General features: G+C 42.7%; 1 protein-coding gene across 1 annotated transcript in view; it reads right to left on the minus strand.

The window, feature by feature from the left end:
* COL9A1 (collagen type IX alpha 1 chain) overlaps nt 1-26,495 on the minus strand; it is a 60,029-nt gene that overhangs the window by 22,256 nt on the left and 11,278 nt on the right. Inside the window, exons 6-28 of the mRNA XM_060272276.1 lie at nt 22,419-22,502; nt 21,628-21,648; nt 19,092-19,295; nt 18,637-18,672; nt 18,466-18,528; nt 16,819-16,872; nt 16,436-16,471; nt 12,898-12,921; nt 12,655-12,708; nt 11,967-12,020; nt 10,806-10,838; nt 10,649-10,705; nt 10,286-10,339; nt 9,778-9,831; nt 9,258-9,311; nt 7,979-8,032; nt 6,178-6,231; nt 4,446-4,499; nt 4,266-4,319; nt 3,220-3,273; nt 2,164-2,208; nt 1,990-2,043; nt 1,828-1,881 (exon numbers count right to left, since the gene is read on the minus strand). Of these exons, the coding sequence (XP_060128259.1) occupies nt 1,828-1,881; nt 1,990-2,043; nt 2,164-2,208; nt 3,220-3,273; nt 4,266-4,319; nt 4,446-4,499; nt 6,178-6,231; nt 7,979-8,032; nt 9,258-9,311; nt 9,778-9,831; nt 10,286-10,339; nt 10,649-10,705; nt 10,806-10,838; nt 11,967-12,020; nt 12,655-12,708; nt 12,898-12,921; nt 16,436-16,471; nt 16,819-16,872; nt 18,466-18,528; nt 18,637-18,672; nt 19,092-19,295; nt 21,628-21,648; nt 22,419-22,502 (1,305 nt within the window). The remainder of the gene's footprint in view (nt 1-1,827; nt 1,882-1,989; nt 2,044-2,163; nt 2,209-3,219; nt 3,274-4,265; nt 4,320-4,445; nt 4,500-6,177; nt 6,232-7,978; nt 8,033-9,257; nt 9,312-9,777; nt 9,832-10,285; nt 10,340-10,648; nt 10,706-10,805; nt 10,839-11,966; nt 12,021-12,654; nt 12,709-12,897; nt 12,922-16,435; nt 16,472-16,818; nt 16,873-18,465; nt 18,529-18,636; nt 18,673-19,091; nt 19,296-21,627; nt 21,649-22,418; nt 22,503-26,495) is intronic.

A 26,495-nucleotide genomic window follows, 5' to 3' on the forward strand; every position in this document is an offset into this window, starting at 1 on the left:
CCAGAACGAATTAAGTTCGTAACCAGAGGTACCACTCTATATGCCCAGGGATGGAAAGAAGAAGCAGTTCCAACTAAAGAAGATTGGCAACTAAAGTTAATGAAAAACGCAGAAATGGTGAAACTTACTGGAAGAGTAAGAAATCAAGAAGGACGGCTTTTTAATATAGAATGTGAACTTTTTACTAAACTTTGTAACTACACTGAGTTTGGGGATGCAGGGAAAAGAAACACCTACCCTCCCTGTATGCTACACTCTTTGAGAAATACTGGGGGGGGGGTTGCCGCTGTAATTAATTTAAGAAAAGCAAAAGAAATAGCAGCCTGTCATGCATTGAGCATGATGTGCAGTTTGACCCCAAGGTTGCAATCCTTGGCGCTCTTCTCTGGGAGTAAGAAGCTCCATTGACCATAATGCAACTTGCTTCTAAGTTAACCATACTGGGCTGCATGGCTGTAAACTTATAGTAGTTTTAGTTACTTGTGAGTGGGCCCCATTGAACTAAAGTCTAGCTTCCAATTAAGTATGGTTAAGAATGATTTGTAAATTTTGATATAAGGAAACAATCGGCATAAACTAATGTGTAAAGAGAACAGCAGCAGTGTTTCCCCCACGTTTCCCATTGAAAGCATGATTTATAGCATGTTTTGCACGTCTATCAGCTTATGCAAACCATTTTTAGCTTATAGAAATCTAGCAGGTGTCATGCTGGTCACTAGAACTAGAACTTTCAGAGTCTAATCTGAACTGCTTCCAGAGCTTGCAATGGGGATGGTTAATAATTAACACAGTATGGTAGCTCCGGTTTCTACGCACTGCTGATTTTATAAACCCTTAGTTGCATTTTACGGGATTAAAAACATAGTTTAGAAGATTATATTGCATTATCCGGTTAGGGAACTACCCTGTTCTTTATTAACCAAGAGCTGTCCAAAAACATTCAGACCGACATCAGTTTAGAGAAAGGAATTTGGGAAATAGTCAAGTACCGGTATATCCTATATAATATATAGGATAATGTATATATTATTATTTCATGGGGTAATAAAATATAAAAGGGGCACCCTACCTCTCTATCTAACACAGTAGGTGGCAGCACCAAACATTTTGAATGAAGTCTGGACACAGTGGTGTAGCTGAGAGGCTGACCCTTAGTGACCACCCAGGGACAGGTTCTTGAGAGGGTTCCAAGAAATGTCACGCTTCCATTCTGTCATAATTAATGGCTAAGACTTCATGCAGTGCAGCTGAAATTCATCCTTAGTTCACAGCAGAAGAACCAAAAAGAACCCCACAACTTCTGGCACAGTGTGCAAGGGTCTTCAGCAGGGCCGTCTTAAGCGGGTTGGGCACCCTGGCGCCGTGGTGCGCGGATCGCTCCGGTACCCCCGCCCCGTCTCTTCCCGTGCCTAGTGGGCGGGCGCAGCATGGTTTCCTCGCGATTTCGCCATGCAGCGCCCCCAGCCTACCCCTAGAGCTGGCCCTGGTCTTCAGTCCCTCTAGGGACCATGAAAGCTCTGCTTGACGTGGATCTGTAGACTAGTGTTCAGCTTATCATATAATTCTACTTACATGTTTCATGGTTTTGGTTGGAGTGTTTAACTCACTACGGAATACTGGACTGAGTTTATTTGTTTTATGAATTGGCAAATGTGAGGCAAATGTGCACAACTAATTTGGGGACTGGAAGAAATTGATGTGGAAGCTAAAAGAGTTTACGTCACAGGCAAATAACACAAGGCAGCTTTTGTGCAGACCTTGTCTCCTCCATCATTGGCCTAGAACTGAAATCCCAGAACCTAAAGATAGAGCAGAACAAGTACTTACCGGTGGGCCTCTGGGTCCGATGGGCCCTTTTTCTCCCTGTGGCCCCTGTTCTCCCTGTTTAACATGATTACAAGAATAGGAAATGCTTTAAAACTGATTCTGCACAAAATGTGCAAGTGTTAGTAAAAAATAAAATGAAACTGGAGAAAGAAAGGAGCTTACAGGTTTACCCGAATTCCCCATCAAGCCAGGTATCCCAGGAGGACCTGCATTACCCTGTTGGGAGACAAGGAGAATTAGCCACGTCACAATATGTGCCACTATCTTGGAGAAAGAGTGGAATAATAATTTAAAAATACACCTGGAGTCTTTCCCAGATTGCCTAGAATACTTTACCTGCGGTCCAGCAACACCTTTTGCTCCTGGAGACCCTGGTAAACCCTAAAACAAAACAAAGAAAACACATTGCCTTAAAATGTTTGTAATGTTGACTTAAAAGGTGCAAATATTCCTTGCTCCCTCGGGCAATTATAGTCTATATTGGAGGAATGTCTCCCGTAGTGTTGGGTACTGTTTCTTTTTGCCAAGCTATGTCATCAGGTGAACTATATTGGACCTTTTACAAGCATGTCTCAACAGAGCCAAAATCCATTTGAAAAAACACCCTAAACTACTGTCAACATAATTAACCTTCCCCCTCCAAAGGACGTGGAATACTCTTTAAGTACATGCTTAAATTGGATCCTAATAGCATGCTATGAAAATGCATTGATTTTCATACCAGAGCCCAGTTTTCAGCAACAGCGACTATCTTATTTGATTGATCTATTGGGTTTCCTTATGGTTTCATCCCACTTTAGGAATATAGTGAGGCAAAAGGAATTGGAATGAGAGAGAGAAAAAAATTGAGGTAAAGTGGTCTTCTGAATAAGGAAAATAATAAATTTTAATCTATGCTATACATTACAAAAGATGTAGGAAAACTTCAGGAGCCAAACAGTCTTTGACACAAACTTCAGCACAGCCATAATATGCTTGCAGGGATGATGTCATCATGTTGCATAGGCGGCACTAGATTTAGTTGTATCTGGGTGGAGCAGTGGGAGACAGCATGGCGGGCCTGCACCTTGGTGAAATGGTAAGGAAGTGGGCGTGTTCTATTCTCTTAAAGAGACACATCAACATTTTTATCTAGCTTCCCAGCTCGGGTGCCCTCTAAAGCTTCCATGACAATCCCGGAACTTACCCTTTCCATATGCAATTAACACAAACAGGATCATCGCAGTAAAATTGAATCATGCTACCTACACCCTAATTTTTAAAGGCTCCACTCTTCATGGTTTCCCCAGACTCTCACTATTCCTGTCATTACCGAAAATGAAGGCTTAATAAGCTTCGGTCTGGCTTGGAAATTTAACTATGTTTTACATTTAAAGTGCACAAAATACTTACTGGCAGTCCCTGAACTCCTATATCGCCTGGAGGGCCCGGTTTTCCTGGTTCACCCTGGAAGGAAAAGTTTGCATCAATCAAATGAAAACCATTGTAGTGCAACTGCCTACTTGTTTGCAGTAAAGCCTGCAGACTGTCTCGCCAGAGTGGTGCATGCTCTGGTTATCTCCCGCTTGGACTACTGCAATGCGCTCTACATGGGGCTACCTTTGAAGGTGACCCGGAAACTATAACTAAACCAGAATGCGGCAGCTAGACTGGTGACTGGGAGCGGCCGCCGAGACCACATAATACCGGTCTTGAAAGATCTACATTGGCTCCCAGAATGTTTCCGAGCACAGTTCAAAGTGTTGGTGCTGACCTTTAAAGCCCTAAATGGCCTCGGTCCAGTATACCTGAAGGAGCGTCTCCACCCCCATCGTTCTGCTCGGACACTGAGGTCCAGTACCGAGGGCCTTCTGACGGTTCCCTCGTTGCGAGAAGCCAAGTTGCAGGGAACCAGGCAGAGGGCCTTCTTGGTGGTGGCGCCTGCCCTGTGGAACGCCCTCCCATCAGATGTCAAAGAGAAAAACAGCTACCAGATTTTTAGAAGACATCTGAAGGCAGCCCTGTTTAGGGAGGCTTTTAATGTTTAATTATTTTATTTTATTTTCTGTTGTAAGCCGCCCAGAGTGGCTGGGGAAACCCAGCCAGATGGGCGGGGTATAAATAATAAATTATCATCATCATTATTATTATTCAGAAAAAACCCCAACCAACCACGTTAGGGAAGGTGGGAGGAGTTGTGGGCGGGGTAAAGAGACACTGTATTAGGAGCAACTTGATGGGGCAGACTCTTACTCTTTGGAAACACCAGTCACCGTTATTGCCTCTGAATATGCAGGATCCATAGAGATAATATCGCTAATCATAATTAATAGTTCTGTTCTCTATCAGTTCACCTAATCTGCACTGATTCACTGTGATTTTCCCTCCTAATCCACACAATATGGAAGTGAGCAGTTCATTTCGAAAATATAAATTAAACAGCACGATGAATTAAGTACCTTTGCTCCTGGCATGGCAGGGATCCCTTCACGGCCATCAACTCCCGGTAAGCCCTTGAGAAAGAAGTAACATCTTCTGTAACACGTTGCCATTATGTAAATCACACTTGTTTCATAATACATGATAGCAATGTAAATTACAAAAAATGCTATGATTAATAATAATCACACTATACGTACACTTTCTCCTTTAGGCCCAGGAAGACCACTAATTCCTCTAACACCTTCAGGACCCTAAGAAAAAGAAAGAAAATTAAAGCATATTGAACAATTACAGTCATATTAAGGGATGCACATTTGAATGAAGCAAGGCGAATGCCTCCTCTCGAATAACTTAAGTCAGTGTATTAGCATTAAACTACCTTATTCCCATTTTATTTCGAAGTTCGTGCACACAATGGGGCAACTCACATGTAATGCTACATGGTCAAGGGCAGTGTTTCTCAACCTTTTTTGGGCCATGGCACACTTTTCTATGAAAAAAAATCCCGCGGCACACCAACTCTGTGCCGCCCTATATTTAGTTTAGTTTGGAGGGGAGACGTACCGGTAAAGCATGCCGCTGAAGAACTGCTGCGCGGTAGCCAGGCGGACCCACCAGGCGCAGAGCCTGCGGAGCGAGCGGGGACAGACCCCAGGCGGGCAGACACGGGCGCGCGGCTGCCGCCGCCTCCTTCCCAGCCGCCCCAGGCAGCCGCCGCCGCTCTGGCCCGGCGAAGGGAAGCCCTGCGCAGCCTTCCCCGCCTGCCTCCTCCTCCCCAGGAGGGCGATTTGCATTGTCACGTGCCTGGCGGCCGCCAATAATCAAGACTGACCCGCCGGAAAGGAAGCCGGCCGGGTCACGACGCGGGCGCTCGCCTCGCGTCGTGACCCGGCCGGCTTCCTTTCCGGCGGGTCAGCGACGTGACAGTGCAAATCGCCCTTCTCGTCGCGGCACACCAGCCAGTGTTTCGCGGCACAGTAGTGTGCCGCGGAACACCGATTGAGAAACGCTGGTCAAGGGCACCCTTTCCTCTCTCCAGCTGGAAGAGGAATACACCTGAGCTTGGAGATAATTCAGTCAGTAGAGCACAAGAGTCTTTATCCCAGAGTCATGGGTTCAAGCCCCACATTGGGCAAATGATTCCACCATTGCAGGGAATTGGAACAGATGACCCTTCTGGTCCCTTCCAACTCTACAATTTTATTATTCCCTTTCCATGATTCCAAGCTCGTTGCTAGATATAAAACCGAAACTGTGGTTGAAAATGAATTCTATTTTATTAAAACAATCTAATTTCCTAACCCATGGCTTGAAGTTGAGTTGTTTTGCAGCCGAGTTCATTTCACACCACAATTTCTGCTTCACATCTAACAAGCCAGAGATCATAGAAAGTGAAATTGAATCTCAGCTTATACCTCTTTCCAGTGGCATGGGAGGAGGGGAGGAGAATGGGAAGTGTTCAAGCCCAAGGTCCAAGGTCAGGCTCGCATTGTATGGAAACAAGGCCCTTAGTTATCACCCACTTGGACTACTGCAATGCGCTCTGCGTGGGGCTACCTTTGAAGGTGACCCCGAAACTACAATTAATCCAGAATGCAGCAGCTAGACTGGTGACTGGGAGTGGCTGCCAAGACCTTATAACACAGGTCCTGAAAAATCTACATTGGCTCACAGTACGTTTCCGAGCACAATTCAAAGTGTTGGTGCTGACCTTTACAGTCCTAAATGGCTTCAGCCCAGAATATCTGAAGGAGCATCTCCACCCCCATCCTTCAGCCTGGAAGCTGAGGTCCAGCTCTGAGGGCCTTCTGGCAGTTCCCTCACTGCAAGAAGTGAGTTTACAGGGAACCAGGAAGATGGCCTGGTAGTTTTGTGGTATCAAGGGTACATCATTACATAGTCATCTACTGGAACTCAATAAGAACTCACTCTTTCGCCTTTGGGGCCTGCCTCTCCCAATGAACCTCTTTGTCCTTGATCGCCCTGCAAAGAAATGTTAAGCACATTAATTGGCAATTCCTTGTCATAATTAAATAAAAGTTATGTGAATGATGATGGCTAAAGGCAAGGTAAATTCCCATGTTTCTAAAGAGTTACTGTAACTGCATATTACAATATAAGCCTCAAGATAGCAGGTCAAGAAGGGCCATTTCTTAGACAAGGGTGAATTGATTGTGTGTCATTGTAACTCATGCTTGGACGACGGGGAAATATCAAAGCCAAGTCAATCTTCAGCTTACTGTAAATCCCCAAAAGCTTATAAATGCATAGGGGGGAAGCACATCTATATATATAAAAGACTTCCTCAGGGAAAATTGCCTGCCACAAAACCTTTTGTTCTTTGGGAGTCAAACGAATATGTTTTCCTTTTTATTTGAGTAGCTATTTCAGCATGTTTGATAACTGTTTCTGGTTTTATGGCAACTCTACTAGATTTTATTAGTTTTTACGGCTGTAGTTTCTGTGCTTATATATTTGTTTCGTACGCTATTTTACTGTTACTTTTTAAATTATTGATTGCATGCCGCCCTGGGAGTTTTACACTGAAAGACAGCCTAGAAATCATTCAGACAGACAGATAGATAGATAGTAGGGCTTTGGAATTCTGGTCTTCTTTAGCTGTGTGTCAATTGCTCCAGGAGTTTAACTGCACCTTCAGTAAGGATTTCCTAGGTTAAATAGGGCTCATAATATAAAACACAACTGAAACAATATCTTATTTTGTACAAAATATCCATTATCATTTTATACTCATGCATCACAAACATAAACACCTCATTTAAGGTACTTCCAATGTCTTATACTACTGAAAACTCATTCATGCTATTTTCTTGACGAACAGAGAAAACTGAATTTGATGTTTCCACATGGACTGTATGAAAATCCCATGTGGGAATAACTAAAGATGGCCCCAATTTAAGATCACTAGGGGCTCTGGCTGACCTCATGTCTCCCATCCCAGCACTTGTGCACCACTCTGTTTCTGTGCGAGACACTATTCTGAGAGTCCCTCTGGACTGGAAGGAGGTGAGCCAGGTGTAATGACATGCAGAGGTATAGCAGGTGATCCTCCTCTGGGAGTGGGAAATTCTGTTTTTATCTCCGCATCAACCCAGGAATGTAGGTAGCTTCCTTACTGGTATACTGAGTCAAGACAATTAGTCCATCCAGCTCACCACTGCAACAGTGACAACAAGGGACCAACTCCCCAGTGTTTCAGACGGCAGTCGATCCAAGCCCTACCTGGAAATGCCAGGGTTTGAACCTGGGACTTCCTGCATACAGAGCATGTGATCTACCCATGTGCCACATTCCCTCCCATCAGAAATAACTGAATGATCCAATTAGCTCTATTGCACAGTCAGCACAACACCGCTCATTCCCAGCAGAGGGTGGTAGCAAAGAGGAAAAGCAAAAAAGAATGAACCTTGCAGTGGCGCAGTATGCAGCCACATCTGTGGGTGAGTAATACTTTGGTATCCCGACAATCTTTACATTATATAATATATTTCTTCTTGCAGGCCAATTCCCCCCCCCCCCCCCCGCCACACACACACACCAAACTCACGTGCCTTGGAACAAGAGATTGAGATTTACTGTATGGAGGTTTTTTAAAAGAATGAAAATTGAGATAGGCACTCCTGAAATGTGAATGCCGGGGTAGCTGCCCTGATGTGCTTAATTGTGAATCCTCCTTTTGAGGTCTTGCTGATAATACAAAGAAACTCACCGGGGGCCCAGGAAGACCCCGGGGACCAGGATCACCATCAAGACCCCGAGCACCCTACAGTAAAAACAAACAAACAAAGAAAGAATTATTAAGATATAAAAGCTTTAAAATATTCTGCACGCACATGTATTTTCTATTGATGCTAATGGGGCAGACAGCAGCTTCACACTTGCCATTATTTCGTTCCAACCCTCAATCCTTTACACCTGAGGTCAAGAGCTGGAATGACCACCAAGGATTTGTTATGCAGTTGCTACTGTGGAACTATACTCCACTAGTCTTTATAAAGATGTTCCACAACACATGGGTCTTCCTTCATGCTGTGATCCATCACATGAAAGCTTGTTATGATGCCAGCAATCCACCTCCATCAGATCTAGCCACACTGGCATAAAAGGACTTGCATATAATCTAGATGACACATGTGATTTCAAAATTCAGAGATTACCAATGCAACCTGGGAGCTAACCACGGAAAAGTAGTAATCACGCTGCAAAAGTAAAGTCTGCATCAAAATCACACTGAACCTTTGTGCCTCTGTTGGATCATGCTGGGCAGCAATTGATCCGTTCCTCTGAATATATTCCACTGCAGGTCATTTCGGTCGTCAACTATTTCTCAATGCCCTGCATGTAACATATGAGTGTGCTAGTCTACAGAATTACAGTGAATTGAACCAAAATATATTGTCCTTTATGGAACTGCTGCAAGAATGCTTTACAGATGAGACAATTGCAAGCAAAAAGAAACAGCAATAGTAGAATATGTAATGTAATCAAGAAGCGGTGCCTCAGAAAAAAAGCCTTTATATACACATTTAATCTGATGGAGCAACTTGAGTAAATGGAAAGGGTAATAGTAAATAGCAATTCTGGCGGGTCAATAAAATAAGTATGCTGGCTATAATAATAGTGTTTCATTCTTTGTCAATAAAAGATTCAAAGTATTCAAGGTGAGCCTTGATGAACACCTTTGAAAATCAGAAAGGTAAATTTGGTTTTCTGAAAATGAGATCCACGTGTGCCAGAGAGTTGACAGGCTAAAGAGGAGCACCACATATGGACAAAAAGCTATTCTGCTTTTCATTTCTAAAGAAGGATTCTTGGTCCATCTAGTTTACTGGGGGTTGCTGACTGGTAGCAGCTCCCTGGGGGTTCAAACAGGAGTCTTCTCCCACATTATCTGGCAGTAGCAGACAGCGTTGTGGGGTAGCACCCCTGTGCTTTAACATGATAAAGTTACCGTTTAAAATGATAAAGGTAACGTTGCTATTACTTACCTTGTCACCTTTGGGTCCCATTATGCCAGTTATACCTCTTAACCCTTGAGGTCCCTGAAATGCAAAATTTATTGTAAGTATGCAGTTTTGTGCAGCGGAGTTATCCTATATATACAAATTGTCATACCATATTTCCTTGGATAATATACCGTACTTTTTTAAAAATACCTTTTCAGGTCTTACTTTGATTATAATAAGTGTTTCTCATTTTAGGCAAGTAAATTTTAAAGATGGTTTACTTTTAATAAAATCAAGAATTTAAAAAGCTCTAGCTACTGAACATTACTTAACAAAAACAGACGGGAAAGCTCTAAACATATGATTGAGAATTTCAAAAAATGACAACATAGCCGTGATTTGCGTCATCTCAATGTGTCAGTTCACACCTGGTTTGAACAGCTGGAAATGAATCTTTTGCAGGTGGATTAAAGGAATAAATAGTACAATTTCTCACACCTGTACATAGCCATTAGAGATAACAGAATGCGAATAAAAAGCTAATTAAAAGGAAATACTTTACTGGTGGGCCTTGAGTGCCAACATCACCTACGCCTCCTTGTTCACCTTCCTCGCCCTAAATAAGTACAAATAATAACAAATTAGTTTATAGAACATTCTAACACCTAATCATGTCTACTCAAATGTAAGTCGAACTGAATTCAATTGGGCTTACTCCCATGTACATGGGGGTCAGGATTGTGGCCTCAGCCTGTGAGAGAGAGTGTGCACTATTTATTAAAGTTATTGATCAATGTGTACTTGCAACTCATATGGCCTACGTGCAGTACACAAAACATTATATTTTACACAGAAGGGAAGTCCATGCAGAAACTGCCTTATTTGGAGAAGACATCAAAGCTGCTTGGGATTAAAACAGAAAAAAGTGTTGTGGCAATAGTGGGGAAATAAATCTAAGAGGGAAGCTATTGTTCTTTTCGTTTGTTAAAAGCATAACAAAATTAAATATGATTCCTCTTTCAACCATTGGCTTTCCAAATAATTTTAACCTAGTATTCTATTTCATTTACCTTATGGCCTTGCTTTCCTGGTTCACCAGCCTCTCCTTTTACTCCTTTGTGACCCTAAAGCATAAGAGCAAAGCCCTGTTTAATTAGTAGGTTTAAACATTCACCATCTTTTAAAATTTTGGTATGTACTAGGCTCCCACAAGATCTCTCCTCCTAACTTAGGGTATAGCAAGGCCTATGGTGGTCAGCAGGTCCGTCCCCCCCAACCCTCTGAAGGTCTTTTCAAGGAATACACCGGGGGGGGGCCTTCATAACAGAAAGAGGGGGGAGATGGCTTCTGTGTGCTGCCTTCCATTCCTGCAACTCAATGTATTCAATATGCATCCACAATTACAACATAGTCAAGAACACCAGTTCTCTTACCTTCATGCCCATTAGCCCAGCATATCCTGATCGGCCAGGTGGACAAGAATTGGGACACTGGGAGTGGGGGAGAGAAAACCCAAAAGCTGAGTTAAGGATGAGAAACTATTACAGAAAAGCATTTTTTTTATCCAAAAAGGTAAAATAAATATCTTACCAGTGGATCTCCATCACGAAGTCCAACTGTTCCCTAAAGGAGATTAAATAGAACAGTGTTTTTTTTTTTAAGGCATAGCCTAACAGGAAAATGAACAAAAGGCAGATTCAACACAGTCCCCAACTTTCTCATTTCAGCAATCCACATTGTTCCCCTGCCTCCCAAGGCCATCTGTATTTTCTGCTGAAGATGTGGAAAAGAGCCATAGATGGGTGGATGGACAGGTAGACAGACATTTGTACAAATTCATACGATTTCTTTTTTTAAAAGCAATGGGTTGTATGCCAAAATGCACCACGTTTAAGCAAGGTGGGTCCTCACTGGATGTTTCGTTCACGCATTTGTTAAGGCACATTCTGCAACCTCTTCTCAAAGGAGAATATGCACTTGGAATGTGACCTTGTGAAAGAGCTCAATCTGTTTATTTTGCCTTGCCTTGTAGATGGGTAACCAAACATAAAGGTGAACTGATTAAAAGGAGTGGATTTCATATGGACTGTTACCTGACTGAGGTTGCAAGCAGACCTGTAAATCTACCGTTACCTGTACCAAGGGCATAGTACAGGCAACAACAGATTTACGCACATCCAACTGATATGCAACCAGGTATCGCAGTGACCCGGAATTGGCTGGAAAAGGGGCAAAATTCTGCAGAGTTGGCAGAACGGGGCGGAACGAGCTTACACATGCTCCGCTGATGTGCGGGGTGGGGGTGGAGAGGTCAGGAACATAACCCCCGCACAAATAGGCCGTTCTGTATATCCTCCAACACTGCTAGAGAACAAATCACAACTTAGAAGGGTGCCGGGTGGATGTTGAGACCTCCCTGAAATCTTGTGAAATGGCTCGTCAAACTCTATAGAGTGTATTCTCTGGTGAAGCAGGGCATCTTCTGTACCAGAAACAGTGCATGATCCCAGGCCTCACCTCCTGCTTCCACCAGCATAAATGGCAATGCATATGAAAAGAAGTCTCTTGTACTCCTTTACTCAGAAAGCTTTGAAATTCAGTACTGTAGCAGGTCAACTGCGGCCACTGGAGGGAATGTCTCAACAAAGCAATGCTACTTCTCACCCACAGAAACATCCCTCCACACCTCGAAAGAGTTGGGGAAACAGACATTTTAATAAATCTATAATAAAATGAGTATCTCGAACTTACCATGGGGCCTGGGGGACCTGGAACTCCAGGAGGGCCTCTCTTTCCAGGATCACCCTAGATAGTTTGAAGGAGGCACAAGTGTATATCAGTGAGCTGCATAACTGATATTTGTTCTGGCCTTATTTGTAAATAAGGATGTAGCAATCGCAGAGACCACCATTTACACTGTGGTTAAGTTCAGCGTTCTAGAAAGCTCTAAGTGCACAGAATATAAAAGTAGTTTTACATGACAGGAGGAACAGAGGCTACAGTAATCTATATCCCTTGTTTCTTTTATAAAAGAAATACATCACAAAGATATGGGATGGGAATTTCTATTACTGAAGTGCTCAAATATAATAGCAGCTATTAAGAGGACGAAATAACTAAAAATGCCTCACACTCCATTCACCATCACTAAAGCCCCTATTACATACAAAACCACTCAGAATATTGAAAAGTAACCACCATGCAGTTAAACCTCTGCAAGGAAATCCATTTGCGTGCCCAGTGGCATAGACCATTTGGGAAGTTTTTAACCATGCTATCCAGCCCTTATTTCAAGGAAAACGTGATTAGCCTTCATGTGCCAGACATTGTTGGGAAACATCCTTCCTAAACATGCATAATTAGCATGGGGAATTTAATTAGTTAACATGAATATTTAGATCAGTGATTTTTAAAAAAATATGCAGTGATAAATACTCACAGGTGGCCCAACTCTGCCCACTTCACCAGGAAGTCCTGCAATACCAGGAGGACCCTATGTTTGAAAAGACATTGATTTGATTAGCAGCCATCCTTATCTAAGGGATAAGTGGCTTCTAAACAGAAGTACCAACTTGACCTTAAGAGGTTATTTTTTTAAAAAATATTACCAATAGACCCATTGCATTGAAGATAAAATGTATTATTTTATTATGCTACCGATAGTTGGTGAATATCTACTTACTAGAGATCCAGGAATACCTTTACCCTGAAGGGAAAAATATATAGCACATTTTAGTTTTTTAGTATATTCAGACTTCATAGCACTCCAACAATAAAATTAGAGAACAAACAACAAGATGGATTTCCGCCGCCCCCCCCCCCCAAAAAACCCTGTGGAATAATGAAAGCATTATTTTTAGCTCTCTGGGTATTTGGGATGGATAGCAATTTCATGAAGTTTTAAAAAGCTTACTACTTTTGTGGTAGATGCTCCATGTAATAGGGCAATCATTATTTAGAGAACCTTTTTTATTAAAAGAACAATTCAAGCCATTTTCTTTATAGATTAATCTAGGCTTAAAGGTACAACTTAACATTTCTAAAGCTCAATGCCGCTGCCATAACGATGCTAGGAAACAGAAGGGCACATGTTTTTCAAAGGGGCAAGTAATGTTCTGTTCAAGTTTGCAGAGATGCAGGGTTTCAAGAAGATGGGTGAGGGAACCTATAGGGCCTTTCTGCCGGCAGCAGGGAGGTGGCCCTGGGAAAGGAGCTCTGTGGTTGGCCTCGCCTCAAAGCACAAAGATGGGTGGTAGTGGGGCAACAGCCATGATGGGCAATGGTGGGGAGGTGGCTGCGCTGGAAGCAACACAGTTCCAGTCACCCAGTACTCATTCAGCCTGGAGCTATGAAGAGAAGCACTAGGTGAGGCAGCTGCAATTGCCACTGCCTTCATGATCCTCTGGTGACTCTGGGCCTCACCCTGATGCAGGGGAGGGTACATGGTGTTGGGTTGCATAGGCACTGGAGATAAGTGGGTGTTCGTGGCTGTCATCCGGCCCTAGCTGATTGCCAGGCTGTACATCAGAACATTTTAAATGAGAAATGTCTCCTTTGGGTGACTGGCGGTGAGGCCTAGCTGGTGGCAGTGCAGGATGTACTAACATCATCCCAAAATTCTAATTACAGGTAGGTAGCCATGTTGGTCTGAGTCGAAGCAAAATAAAAAAATTCCTTCAGTAGCACCTTAAAGACCAACTAAGTTTTTATTTTGGTATGAGCTTTCGTGTGCATGCACGAAACTAAATAAACTAAATAAAAACTTAGTTGGTCTTTAAGGTGCTACTGAAGGAATTTTTTTATCATCCCAAAAGATCCCTAGGCTTGGATCTTTCCTAAAATGTTTCGGTGTTATATTGATCTCCAGTGGTTTCTCTTTTTGTTATTCTGATTCCCCAAGAAATGAAATGTAGGGTGACTTTCTTCTATTCAGTTTGCTTAAAATATCAGCTATCACAAGCTATTCCATGCAATCATTCGCCACATGCTCTGCTAAATCGTTCCACTAGGAAACCGGCATCTGTAGGAACCTTCTCATCAGCCACCTTTAATTTTGCCTTCTACCAAACAACAGTAATTTGCTTTCATTATGAACAAACAGTATTGCACTCATGTTACTGCTATCGGTAACGTTTCTCTCACAGCAATAGCATTATTTCCTATTTATCCACAGCTCCATGTATCATTTATTTTGTTTAAAACAAACAAACAAAGGCTCGTAAGGAATGCAGCAACGCCACCCTGAACACTTTTGAGCAAGTGTTCTTAGTGAATGTTCTCCTAACACTCACTAAGGTTATTTCAGTCCCTTTGCCTTCTTTAAATATATACAATCCCCTTGTTTCATTCTATTGTTTTAATATTCGTTGGAAGCCACAGTGATTTTTAGGCATATATATTTTAATTAGAGAGTAATCTGTTATATAAATGATATTAAATAGAATAGGAAAAAACAGAAGTCATACAAAATTACAGGGTTCTGGGTTCAATTTTTGCAGTATCTGAAGGCCAAAATAAACATAATGTTTCAGTGTGTTGTTGTTAATGCAGTGTGTGCACCTAAAGGTAAAGGGACCCCTGACCATTAGTTCCAGTCGCGGATGACTCTGGGTTGCGCCGCTCATCTCGCGTTTTTGGCCGAGGGAGTACAGCTTCCGGGCCATGTGGCCAGCATGACAAAGCCGCTTCTGGCGAACCAGAGCAGTGCACGGAAACACCGTTTACCTTCCTGCTGGAGCGGTACCTATTTATCTACTTGCACTTTGACATGCTTTCGAACTGCTAGGTGGGCAGGAAGTGTGTGCACCTATTATTATGCAAATAGTTGCTGCATTGCTCCCCAAGCAGGATCAGTACCCTGGCACGCAGGGAAGTTGACTTTAACCTTTCCTTTGCCACAATTCCAAAGAAAGACGAACATATTTGAAATGGGAGGAACACGCTCATTGGTTTGCCCAATATAGGAAGGCCTTTTTATTGGTGGCTCCTCAGTTCTGCAGTTTAAGAAGTGTTTGTTTCCACAGGAGTTCACATCCTATAAATGTTTTGCTTGATCTTTTATTAGTTTTCACTAATACATCAACTAGTGCTTGATGTACACTTAATTTGTTTCTGTATACTGTATTTTGTTACCCATTCCCAGCCCTCAATCTGCTGGCCGATGACCTGGAAATGGGTGGGGCAGGGGAATATAAAGGGTGAGTTGTTGTTTTTTAACTCTGCACCAAGGTCACTTTTGTTCAGCTCCTTTCTCCTTGTGCACAGAAACACTTTCCACTCACACAAAGAGCTCTTTGGATCCCTGTCTCTCTAATATGTGTGTGTGTACAGTTCAAATACAAAGGCAAGGTAAAGCCTAGCCCGAACACCCATGTGGTGCACTTGAGGTGTTGAATTAGGAGTTGGAAGACTCAAGTTCAACTCCTCACTCAGCCACTAGTTCACTGGGTGACATTTGGCTTGCCACATTCTCTCAGACTGCCTACCTCACAGGGGTGTGGTGAATATAGAATTGCAGGAAGGAGTTTAACACTGAGCTCCTTGGTGAAGACTATGACATCCTGCCCAGAGTGGCTGGGGCAACCCAGTCAGATGGGCGTGGTACAAATAAAATAAAATAATAATAAAAAAACATCATCATGATAAGGCCAATCTGTAAATAAGACCTGACAATAGCTTAATAGCCCCTGTTTCTATGCGCAGAATGGCTGCCAGTTTTCCTTTTCAAGCACAGCTTTTCATGCTGATAATACTTCTTTTCTGGGGGAGTCCATACCAACTCCCAATGATCAGGGTCTTTTTTAACAGCCTGAGGGGCAGAAGTAGGAAGGGGCTTTTAAAAAGCCCCATCCCAGAACTCTGGACAAGGTCCTTCGGATCCTCATCAGAAAATCCCCTTCAGAAAATCAGCACAAGCAATCACTTTCGACCATGAAATACTACAGAGGTTGTTTTTAAAGGCCAGTTTGGCATATAAAGGCGAAGAAGGCGAAGAAATTAAATCTGCTCTCTACTGATTTCAAGATAGAAGTTCTACTTTCTATGCTCTTGTGTTATTTTAGTCTTCCTGGAAACTCCCTCTGGGATTATGAAAGTAGAGGGTTGGTTCCCCACCCCCACCCTGCTTTCTTCTTGACCTTTGTTTTACTGTTCTAAAGCTGAAAAGAAATTCATAGTATTGATTTTTTTAAATAGATACTATATAAAAATCTATTACGTACAGGCAGTCCACGGCCTCCAGGCAACCCGGGTTCACCCTGCAAAAAATAAAATGTATAATATTTGGGAGGGTCTGAAACCAGTGATATAGTGAGCAGAATAATAAGTTTTCATGTTGGAGGTAGGGGGGCACAGTGGGGAACTTTCCATAATATACCATAATATTATGGAATAGATTCCATAAGATTAAAATCACGAATCAAAAGATAGTATCTTTAGATATTTACGACTGTGTTGTTGTTGTTGGTTGTTGTTGTTTATATGCTGCCCTATACCAGGAGGTCTCAGGGCAGTTCACTGAACAAAATCAAAATATTAAAGACCTGTTAAAAAGTCCTAAGGCCAAAAAACTGAAAGAAAAATTAATAATGGACTTTAAACTTACCTTTTGTCCTTTTGGACCAGCACGGCCTAGGGATCCATCCGGGCCTGTCAATCCCTTGTGGAACGAAGCATATACTTTTATTACAGTAACAATTACCTTTTAGTTCACAAGAAGGAACTGTTTATAAAATGTGCCAAATTCCAAACAAGATAATCAGCTCAGTATAACATGTGTGTGCACTCTGACCTAGGAAGGAAGCCCCATTGAAGACGCTGGGACTTACGTCTTAGTAAATAGGCACAGGATTGTGCTGTGGAACTTGGCAGTTTGGCCAAGGTCTGTAATTTATGTTGTGTGTCTTTTCACCACAGATTAGGCCACAACCCAACAACTTAAATATGCTGAAATAAATGGGCTTAAGCACACCCAACTTGTGTTGGACTGCAGCCTCCTCAGTCATTATTTAGAATTAGCAGCAATTAACAAAAAGGCTTTAAAGAGTTCTGGATATCTTGCCAAACACCTATACTACAGCAGTCCTATATATTTCATTTTAATGACTCTGGAGAAAGAGGTTTGAAGACAAGAAATAACCTCTGCTGAACAACCTTGCATGCACTTGAGGGTGTTTCTGCATTACAAAGCCCTATGTGCAGAACATCATAGAACCGCAAGTTGGAAGGGGCCACAAGAGTTATCTAGCCCAAACTCCTGCAAATGCAGGATCTTTTGCCCAATGTGGGGCTCAAGAACACAGCCCTGAGATTAAGAGTCTCATGCTCTTCCGACTTGGCTACCCTCCCATGTAACCTGGAGTCTTTATATGGGCATAGTTCACAAGCATGTCCTACAAATTGCCATTTTAAAAAAAATCATGTGTAGAATATGACCTGTGCCACATAGGTAGAGGGAGGGAGGGCACCACATATGACAACCTCAAAGCTCATTCTCATGCCTAACTGAAAGTAGGGCTACGTGCCAGCATGAGGTTTGAAATGTGCTCACAATAACCAGGTGTACAATTAATTAATAAGCACCTGTATCTCTGCCACTGTTTCGGAAGCAATTATTCATCTGCTAATGCTCCTTTCAAAAAAATCAGAAACGCCACTTGAAATGTGGGGGTGTAAAGTGAGGAAGGAACCTCAGAAATAAAGATTCTGATTATCTTGCTTTCTCAGGCAAAATATTACGAGGTATAGGAACACACAGAACCTAGCTTTGGGGCCTTGTTAGGTGCAATACATGTCCTAATGTGTACCCCTGCCCTCTCAGAAATCTGTGCTAACACGTTGCAAAACTGTCACTGGGCAGGGGAAAGGTGGATCAGACCCAGGTACTGATTCAACCCAAGCAACCTCTGGATCCCTGCCTTGCATTCCCTTTCCTACTGCTATGCCCTGCCCTAAACAAGGAAGGCAGCTGCAGCATGTAGTACCTTTCCTGTTTGAATTCAAAGGAATTCTGGGAGGAATAAATCCTCTCCCGGAAGCTTAGCGCATCAGCTGCTTTGCCCATTCCCCTGCCACTCCCCTTAGAAATGCCCAGCCCCTTCCTGGCTGGCTCTGCTCCAGAAGGGACCGCCTCTCGACTTGGAAATATCCCGCTCAGGCTAAATGCCCTGGCTTGCTATTACAACCAGAGGCCTTTCAGATTGGTAGCAACATCTCACAGAGAGAGCCCCAAAGAAGAAGAAAATCTACTCACATCAGCCCCGGGTATTCCTGGCAGTCCAGGGACACCTGGTCTACCTGGTTCACCATCTGCACCCTGCAAGAATGCATTGGAGATGGGGGGAAATTAAGGCATTGGAAGAGAGGAGATACCTATGCATGCATCTTTTGATAAAAGCATGGCAAGAGCTATCAGGCCACTTACCGCAGGGCCCACGGGCCCATTTGGACCTCTGTCCCCCTAGAGGAAAAGAAGAGGAAAACAGCAAAGTAAGGATACTTTTTAAACCTGTCACATTTCCATATGCAAAAGCTTTATTCAGATATTCTTAGCAAGAAATCCCTGATTGCTAGGACTGCAGAAACGCTGTTATAAATACTAATCGAACACAATCCCTAATGTAATTTAAAAGAAACACATTATATATGCCAATTTACTTCATGCCACTAGCATGCCCCTCATGAAATGAGGAATGCACATTTAGGATTCTTGGCACAAAATCCCAGGAACTGATTCCTTCCGCTATCTAGCAGTGGGTTACGGAGAGTTGACATACAAAAGTGTCACAGGCTCAATATTGTATACTCAGAGGGACAGCTACAGGGAGGAATTCCTCGAGCGGGGATGACAGTCCAGCTTTATGCACAAAATAAACTTACGTCGATGCCGTCGATGCCAGGAACTCCTGGGGGGCCTGGCGGGCCAGGGGGACCTTGTGGACCTGGGGGGCCTCTCTGGCAAGAAATAAAAGAGCACATAAGACAGTGGAGCAGGAAGGCATAGAAATCATACCAGAAATAGGGGGAAGGAGTAGAAGTTGAGAGCCAGCAGTTAAGGGCCACCACAGATTCATAGAATTGTAGAGTTGGAAGGTACCCCGAGGGTCATCTAGTCCAACCCCCTGCAATGCAGGAGTCTCAGGATCTGTGACCAGAGTTCAGCTTCCCTGTCCCAGTGCCTAGATAACTTTAACTGTACCACTGAATTGTGCTCCGTTTTTCATTAGGATTCTTTAAATCCCAACACTTTGACCACTCTCTCCTATGTTAATCTACAATTCAAGACGGATGCAGTCACATGCTGTAAATCTGGGACTTAGAGATTAAAATATATCATTCTGCCCATCACAGAGAGGCAGTGTGGTGTAGTGGTTAAGAGCGGTAGACTCATAATCTGGTGAACCGGGTTTGCGTCTCCGCTCCTCCACATGCAGCTGCTGGGTGACCTTGGGCTAGTCACACTTCTTTGAAGTCTCTTAGCCTCACTCACCTAGCAGAGTGTTTGTTGTGGGGGAGGAAGGGAAAGGAGAATGTTAGCCGCTTTGAGACTCCTTCGGGTAGTGATAAAGCGGGATATCAAATCCAAACTCCTCCTCCTCCTCCTCTTCTTCTTTAGTGGTTTTGTGTGTGTGTTTTTCAGAGATCCCTAGGAGGTGTGTGTGCAAATAGCATACTTTGCCATAGCACACACTGTGCTTTTCATTTCCCCCATACATTCTGAAGAGAAAAGTCGACTTCCCAAACTTGACTACACCAGTGATAAAATGTAATACAGTAAAACAGTGCTCTTTGGATCAGATGTCCACCAATTTCCTTCCTTTGTAAATAATAATAATAATAATAACAACAACAATAATAATAATAAACTTTTGAAAGGAAATAAACTGACCTCTGCAAGTAACCCCCAGGATTCACTATGCTTTACCTTACCAAGAGAGATCACCAATATGCCTACAGGTCCATATTCATATTCTAAAAGTCATGTATGATGAAGAGTTTTCTTCTAAAAATAGGACCTCCCTTCCCCCCACCTTTTTTTATATAAAAAAACCCTTCCTAAATCCCTTTCAAATATGCCGCTTTCTATGTGAAACCTCAGTGTGCGCCTCATTTTCCCCAAAAATAGTTTTGGGGAGGGCCCTTGGTTTCTACAACATACTCCACGGTTTCCTTTTTATGACTAAATTCCAACTGCCAGGCAACGTTAACTTCACAATAGGTGCTTTGTGAAGCAAACCTTTAAGCAGGCCCCTTTCACTCCCCTCACACCTCTTGCAGAGAAGGTGAACTACTGACTCTAAAAGCAGGGGCGCCGATTTGCCAGGCAGATTCAGGCTGTGAGAATGCCAGTTCTAGACATAATTCTTGTGTTTCCTGCCTTCTCAGACGGCATTTATAAAAAGACTGCTTTTCCTCAGACAGACTGCCAAAAAGTAGCTTATCCTTGCTATGCTAAACCAGTGAGTTTCTTGGGCACCGATGACCCTTTTCATTTTCTCTGTAAAGGTGTTCATAAATAATAGATAAAACATGGCTAAGATCTGTAAAACCATAATCATTAAACTCATGTACCACTTTATGTAGAATCATCCAAAATAACTACCACCTCTGCTTGGTTCCATACTCACAATGGCTGACACAGATTGGAATCCCCACTTCATATTTTTAACACGGATAAAAGATCCTACATTTGCCACTCTTTTAATGATGCCGATTCTTGTTTTTAAAAAGATTGCTTAAAGAAGGGGCAATGTATCCATATTAATTCCTCATGGGCATCCATAATAACCTATTGAGTTGGATCCAGACGAAGTTCGATGAACTTAGGTCACAATGAAATCTACGGATTAAAGGGTGACTAACTTGTTGCACTGATTTCCATGGAACCTCATTTCACATACCTTAGTCCTGACCTGACCCATTGCACTGAACAGAATAAAAAGTTTTCGATTGAGCTAAAAATTATATTCAAGGGGCAGGGGTGCCAGATTTCAACATGGGATGAGGGGTGGACTGTTCAACCACTGCATAGGCCAAAGGAAGAGGCACTATTGAAGCCAGATCTTACAGAAATTGTGTTCTGCTTAAATGTTACCTCTGCAAAGCAGTCTGATCTAGGGTAAAGGAAATAAGTACAGTACTGCCTTGTCGAACCAAACCTTCATCTATTCAAGCGTCACGTTTCTTAAAAGCAGCCAGGCAAATAAATGATCCAGGGAAGTTCACCAGCCAGGGCACAACAATTTCTGCATATTTTCCAACATAATAGCATAATTACAAAAATACACATTAGCAGTTCCTTTGATTGCCAAATAAAGAGGGGTGGGGGAAGCAGAGTGGTGATACATCAGAACAGGGAGCATATAGAAGCACTTTATCCTCTGCACTGGGCAAGCATTCTGCCTTTAAAACTTACCTTGGCGGCTGTCTGGCTTATCTGAAAAGAACGAGAAAAGGTCAGGCAAAACTTACTTGAGAAAGGCAAAGGCAAATGACTTGCAGGAAAACCCCAAGGAGGCAGGAAAACCTCTTGCCTGGAACACTGAGAGCCATGGACTCGTCTTTGACTGCCTCGGATGGATTTTAGGATGTTAAAAAATCACCCCCAGAAGGACCCCTCCAGAACACCTAGAAAGGCACAGTCTGCAATAGGCACAGTTATTCTGCTAATGAATGGCTGTGGAGGAGGGTAACAGAGATTGGAGGAAACCTGATGGCTAGAAAGGAGGGATTGAATGACACTGGCTTTTTAACCCTTTGCCCTGCAGCCAGCAGCCTGCATCTTCCAGCAACTTTTGGCTTGATCTATGCTTTGAGCAGAATGATCAGGCAAGGATTGTTGCAATTATTTTCCCCAGCCCGTTATATCACTAGAAAGGAAATGCATTAAGGCACTTTGAATCCCCCCAATGTTCTAAAACTAAGGCTGTGTACAAACTCCCATTTACTCTGCCATCAGTGCACACCCACTTGTTTGGGAAGCAGTGGAAGATAATCTTACTCGGCTACGAGTGATCGCCAAAGAAGAAGAAGACACATGAAGTACACAGCCTATAATCCAGCCTGTCGTTTCTTGTGAAACACTGTGTTCTTATGCATCCCCCCCAAACCAGCTCCGATCCAAATTGAGAAAAAGAATGACCTAGCTGCATTGTAAGCTGGTGATGTGTACATAGCCCAAGTTTAGATCTTACACTACAATCTTACCGAACTCCGGGCTGTAAGTTCACCGCACGTTTCTCTCTGGGGTCGTTGAGGGTCACAATGAATCATCATCCACTGGATCTCAAACTAGGGACAGAAACAGGGAAGGTGGTTTAATTTTTCTTAGTGGTTTAGCAACAGCACCATTCTAACTCACTAACCTTTAACAGCCTTTTAAGTGTTGGATGATTATTTCATTGATTTTCAAGCCTTCCCTTTCCTGAAGGCTGGATACAGATAGCAGCATTTCCTCATCCCTTTGATCCTCACAAACTTGTGAGGTAGGTAGTAATTGCCTCCATTCTGAGGGTGGAAATGGAGGCTGGCAGAGCGATTACTCAAAGACCGCTTGATGGATAAGCAAACTGTCCCCAGATATTTGAAGGCAAAACTCAGTCTCTGCATCACACCGGTTGAGAGCAGTGGATTACCATGCTAAAAAAGGAATGACGCCAAAATGTGACCAGAATGCATTCCTTCCAAATGGCCACAGGAATGCATTAAACCAAGGGTTTATTTATACAGTTGTCTTTTGGGACCCGATCAAAATGGCCAAAGTACTGCATATAGAAGTTACTCTCCCTGGATGCATTAGCATATGAATAAACAGATGGGCAAAAGGGTACTAGCAAAGTACCATATATCTTTATCCTGTGAAGACATCCCGAGAGAACCCTGCTGTGTGTGAACTGCATTCATATAACTAATTCTGATGAATTAAATCCTTAAATTGCTTTCTCATACCTGTGTTTCTTAGTATGTTTAATGGAGGGACAAATTACAGATATAGTCTTTTCTATAAGGAATGCATCATTTAACTAATCTGTGTCCGTTAGTATGTTTAATGAAGGGATAAAACAGAAATGTATAGTCCTTTATGAAAGGAAATTTGCAACTACATCTGCTCAAGAGGTAAAACCTCTCCTCCTTTCAGAGGGGAGGAGTTGCGGGCAGGGCCAGCTTCCTGCACTTGCAGGGGGGGTGTTCGGCCCCCTGCATCAGCCCCTCCTCGCCGCCGCGTTAAGCCCCTCAGCCAGCCAATAGGGCTCGCTGGGGGGCGGTGTCCAGCTGCTTTTGAGCAGCTGCTGCGGCAGGAATTCCTCACTCTGCTTCCTGCCCACATCAGCTTTTGTGTGTATCAGCTGTACTGGAACAACATGTCTATTTCGGAATAAAGGTAAAGATAAAGGGACCCCTGACCATTAGGTCCAGTCGTGACCGACTCTGGGGTTGTGGTGCTCATCTCGCGTTATTGGCCGAGGGAGCCGGCGTACAGCTTCCAGGTCATGTGGCCAGCATGACAAAGCCGCTTCTGGCGAACCAGAGCAGCACACGGAAACGCCGTTTACCTTCCCGCTGTAGCGGTACCTACAGTATTTATCTACCCGTATATTCCTGCGTATAAGACAACAGGCCGTATAAGACGACCCCCAACTTTTCCAGTTAAATTATAGAGTTTGGGATATACTCGCCGTATAAGAAATACGACCCAGCGTATAAGACGACCCCCAACTTTTGAGAAGATTTTCCTGGGTTAAAAAGTAGTCTTATACGCAGGAATAAGCCTGAAGCACCCATGATTTCCTTGTTTTGAGCCGTGTTTTTCCAATACGGATCATTTTGTTGATATTAAATATCTATGTTCCTAAAATCTTTCTGTGCACATCCTTCCATAACTTATTGACTTCCTTTTTTATACATCATGTCATCTCATTTCCTATATTCAAACCTGCCTGAAGCTGAGCTAGTGCCCTTACCCATTTGAGTCTAAGAACCATAGTATTTTGCCATATTCTCTAACTAGTACAAACTTATTTCTACATTATTCATACAATCAATGAGACTTTAAAGTCTAAACTCCTCTAACATAATATGCAAAAACACCTTTATTCCCAAACATGGTTTTGCATTTCCCTGGGGCATCTCCTACCTCTTATAATCATTATAAGTGATTATGGTTTCATTTTCTCTCCATGGTTTCATTTTCTCTCCATATTCTGGAGTTTCTAGGTTTCCAGCATTTAGAGTACATTTGCTTTCCTAGTGTTATCATTACTCTTACATCCTTATTGCACATTTCACATGCATAACTGATTGCAAATTACTTGGACCTGCCATTGAAGCGAACAGAAACTTCCAAGTGTGTTTCGGATCAGGGTTTTAGTTTACATCTAGCTGTTACTTTTATATCATTAAAACTACCAAGAAACTCTCTTTGTTCTCAGAAATCTCCAGACAGGCAAACAATCAAGGAAATAGTTACAGGTAGGTAGCCGTGTTGGTCTGCCGTAGTCGAAACAAAATAAAAAAAATCCTTTCATGTGCATGCACACTTCCTCAGATACATACCAATGTACATACCAATGAAGGATTTATTTTATTTTGTTTCGACTACGGCAGACCAACACGGCTACCTACCTGTAACTAGAACTATGGAATGCACCACATTGAGCCGCATGAAATGGAAGTCCATGAGTGTATCTGAAGAAGTGTGCATGCACATGAAAGCTCATACCAATGACAAACTTAGCTGGTCTCTAAGGTGCTACTGGAAGGATTTTTTTAAATTTTGTTTCAATCAAGGGAATGTGTGTCCTGGCTTTCCATGCTGGTATTATAAGATTATAATGATGTGATACAAGCAATTTATGATGGATTTATTAATGATCCCTAGAATCTGCTTAATTCCATTATTTTTATAATCATCTGCAAACCGTATTATTTTTTAATTACTCTTGACACCTATGCTTTTGATGAGCTGGTTTGCATAATATGGTGGGCCAGTGTATACATAATACAACCCATCTCTTAACTATGGTGGAAGGTTCAAGTACAGGGTGTGAAACCGTGTGTTCCTTTTCCCCGGCCCCTCTCCTCTCAGGCATGAATCTTCTGTTTGCTTCAGCAATGTCAACAACACTAACTAGGGTTTGCACCCTTAACCAAAGTTTGGAAACCAACTTCAAAACGTTTCTAACCTAGTTAGAAACAGCAAGTCCTGATTAGCATTAATCGTAGCTAAGTGTCAATGTACAGCGGACACTCGGGTTGCGAACGTGATCCTTGCAGGAGGTACATTCACAACCCGCAGCGTTCGCAACCTGCAGCGCCGCATCTGCGCACGTACGGGTTGCAATTCGGTGCTTTGCCGCATGCGCTGAAACCCGGAAGTATCCCATTCCGGGACTTCTGGGTTCAGCGCGGTGCACAACCAAAAAACATGCAACGTGAAGCGGCCGTAACCTGAGGTATCACTGTAAATCTTAACAGAAGTTAATAGAAATGTGGGAATTAATGCCAGGAAGCCCAGGTACTGGGTGAAGGGAATATGCAGTTCACCAGCTAAGTAACGTATATTTAAAAATGCACATGCTATGGTAATGTGTGTATATAAATGCAGATATATTACTGTAATGCAGATATATTACTGTAATACATTACAGAAAAGACCACAATGTACAGAATACTAATTTGCACCTTTCCCCCCCTGCCCCATCCCTAATGCTTAGAGTCTGAAGATAAAACTTTTCCAACCATCATTTGAATTCCCTATGCAGATAATCAACGTAGGCATCACTGGTTATATTGCCATCTAGTGGGTGATTCGGCCGAATCCAAGGGTGTCCACAGTTCTTACGCTACTGTCAATGAGTAAAAGATAGTTTCCTTTATTTAAATAAGATTTGTGGTCAGTGTAATGGAGGTCAGTGTTTTCAAGTGGAGTAGTTGGTGCATTTAATGAAACAGGATGTGATGTCTGCAGCTCTCAACCTATTTATCCTGGAGTGAATATCCCCTTGTTACAAACCTCAAAGAATGAATAAGGACAGCTCTACAGAGATGAATGCTTCCAAAAAAGCAGAGGGGATATAACAAAAGGCTGTCAGCCAGCAGTGAGCAAAGCCTTTGGAAGCATGTGGGAAGAATAATTGCTGCAGCCAACAAATCATTTAAGCCAAAGTCCTCGGCTACGTGCCAGTTTAGGCCCATTATGGTCAATTCATGTAGGAGTCTAATCAAAATGCAATAACACAAGAGCAATTTCCTTCATCTGCAGACTGGTAATAAGAATATTAATGG

This window comes from Zootoca vivipara, chromosome 3, assembly GCF_963506605.1.
Source record: "Zootoca vivipara chromosome 3, rZooViv1.1, whole genome shotgun sequence".
Taxonomy (NCBI): Eukaryota; Metazoa; Chordata; class Lepidosauria; order Squamata; family Lacertidae; genus Zootoca; species Zootoca vivipara.